Below are 2,764 nucleotides of genomic sequence, written 5' to 3'. Positions count from 1 at the left end.
GCAGCACGAATATAGAGGTGGAAAGAAGGCAACGAGAACGTTGCTGTTGCCTCGCTGTCCCCTTACCTTTGTCCTTCCTGCCCCTCCCCTCCTCCCTCTCGCCCTCTTCTTTTGCCTTCGCTGTGGGAGGGGGTGCCCATATTTGCGCACCGGGGCATCGGCGCCTGCTTACTTTTTTTTTTGTTTCGTTGCTCTCTTGTTTAGGAAGCCCGAATACAGCATGCGCTATGGATTGCTGTCGCACGCCTGTCTCCCTGTTCCCGCTGTTGTTGCTTGCTCGTGTGCGTCTATTGGTGCCTCTGCTTTTCCTTTTGCTCGTCTGGTACGTGGGCACTACTCAACGACGACAATGCGCGCGTGTGTGCGTGTGCCTGTGCGCTCCATTTTTTATTTTCCCTTCCCTTTCTCTGGTCTCATCTCCGCTGCCTTTTGCAGTTTGCAGCGCTTCGTGAGCACCGTTCACCTCGCGCGTTGCCGACCTCACAGAAAAAGCACAATGAGCAGGAAAGGAAAAGAAAGACAAAGAGGATGCAGCGGGTCCAGCAGCATCCAGTTGCCCACGTCATCTCTCCTCCGCGGCACATTGGCGCCGTTGGCGTGCACCACCACCTCCCCGCGTCTAGTGGGCCGTAGCTGCGCATCGGATTCTCCCGAGTTCGCCCCGACGGCGAAAGATAAACAGACACGTAAACGAAACGCACACACGTCGGGAGGCAGAGCCAAAAAGATAAAACATGTATAAAGGCGTAACGAGAGGACGCGAGCAAGTCCCGTTCTGCCTGTGCCGTACATGACGGTGGCACAGACACGAAAACATAAAAGTCCAAAGAGCGGAGCAAAGACCAACAAAAAAGCCGCAGAATGGCGCAGACAACGCGCAGAATCACATAGGTCGCGGGCCGCGAGGAGAGGGGCGCCGCCATGTCGCGCTTCGAGTCACGCGCGTGCGCTCGTGCAAGCCGCTGTTGCGCGTCGGGTGACCTCAAGGAGACGACTGCGACATCTCGCCGGCACCAACGGGCCCGAGCACCGTAGCCTCAGAGGCCCCGCGCGGCAGATACAAAAGCGTCCCGAGAGACTGAGTGCTCGTCAACGTCTTGATGGCGAAGGGCGTGAGGGAAATGGAGAAGGACGGAGTCACCGAGTGCAAGTTCGTGCTCCCCGCTGCGTGCAGCTGCTGCGCTACGGCCTCCTGAAGCTTTGCAGACGCGGACGTGTTCAAGATCCCCTCGACTGGGGTGGGCGTCGCCTTGTTGGGCTTCGCGCCGTTCAGCACGGTTGCATTCGTCGCATTGCTGGAGTTGCTGTTCACCGTGTCGGGAGAATTGGTCTGGCGGCGCTGCGGTAGCTGCTCCAGGGTGGGGGAGCTACCACTCCGTTGCACCCGCCCGCTCGCTTCACCGTTGCTCGCGCCGCTGTTGCCGTTGTTACTGCTGCACTGAATCGCGTTGTGCGAAATGCTGCTGGTATTGTTGTTGGTGTTGCTGCTCTGCCCATCTCGCTTACGAGGTGCGCGCTTGAAGTCGCCCTGCACGTTCGGGTCCACGTGCACAGCGTGGATGAAGCTGCAGCGCTCGCCGCAGTTGCACATGCCACTGTTTTCGTAGCTGTCGCAGCACGTCAGCGTCGTCTTTCCCGCCTCTGCGTGTGCTGCCGCGCCAGCCGTCAAGAGAATCCTCTCGGAGGGAATGGCAATACTATGACCGTCCGGCTGCACCACCTCCAGCTTCTCGCCGGCCGGCATGCGCGGGTACGTGCAGAGAGTCTCGTGGCGCCAGATGTAGTTCACGTGAATCGGGTGCGCCTCAAGCCTTGCGTAGTTGCAGTCTGCGTGCACAAACTTGCAGCTGCTTCCCATCGCGCAGCTCTGCGGCTCATGCGGGCGGTAGTTGCGGCACAGCACAAGGCGGGTGATGTTCAGCCGCGCAGGTGGCAAGTGAACCACGCAGTTCGTGGGCACATTGTAGATTAACTTAAAGTCGGGGTCAAACACCTCAAGCGTCGTCTTCGTCGTTAGCATCTCATGAAGCGTGGCCTGGTTCTCACGGCGGGTGGACGCGCTGCTGTTGGTGCCGCTGTTGGAGTGGTGCTGGTTGCCTGAAATCGCAGCGGGGGAGCCGTTGACAGCGCCGCGGGCGCGCGGGGAGGCACTGGACATGTGGCCCGGTATCGCATAAGGGGTTACCGAGGCGCCACCGACAGTTGCCGGTGCCATACCGAGCGGGCCGCTGCTCAAGAATCCGGTCGCTGCGGTGTAGAACGGGTACTCTCCAGACGGCGCGGAGCCGTTCGCTGCTGCTGCACCTGGGAAGAGACCACCGGCAGGCGGCGTGGAGGTCAGCGTCGTGGTGGTGCCATTCGACTCGAGAGTGTAGAGAGTGGCACCGTGCTGCTGCATCTGCATGATATTGGCCTGTGTTGCCGCTGCAGGGCCAGCGGAAGCCATCACGGGTGCACCTGTAGAAGAAAACAGGTAATACTTTAAGCCATCCTGCGTGTGGACAGCGGTGGGCTTGCCGGCAGCCGCGAGTTGCTGCTGCTGCTGATGCTGATGCTGATGCTGCATGAAGACCTCATATGGAACAATGGAAGCGCCATCAAAGGCCCCAAACGGCACGCCGCTCATCGGAGCTTGCTGCGGCGGGGCAGTCTGGCGTTGCAGCTGCGCACCGCACGCATCCACCAACGAGTAGACTGTACCGCGTCCAGCGAGCTGCTGCTGTTGCTGCTGAGTTGGTGTTTGCGGCGCGTTGGTGGTTGTCGG

The 2,764-nt window shown here is 60.3% G+C and overlaps 1 protein-coding gene across 1 annotated transcript; it reads right to left on the bottom strand.

Annotated features, from left to right (window-relative positions):
• Positions 1 to 982: 982 nt before the first annotated feature.
• Positions 983 to 2,764, bottom strand: LMXM_18_1350 (conserved hypothetical protein; the record flags this gene model as incomplete). Its single annotated transcript, XM_003874097.1, has 1 exon — positions 983 to 2,764. A coding segment is annotated over one exon (1,782 nt), but the record flags the coding sequence as incomplete, so codon positions are not given.

Source organism: Leishmania mexicana, chromosome 18 (assembly GCF_000234665.1).
Source record: "Leishmania mexicana MHOM/GT/2001/U1103 complete genome, chromosome 18".
NCBI lineage: Eukaryota > Euglenozoa > Kinetoplastea > Trypanosomatida > Trypanosomatidae > Leishmania > Leishmania mexicana.
This window is presented reverse-complemented; position numbering and strand designations above follow the sequence as displayed.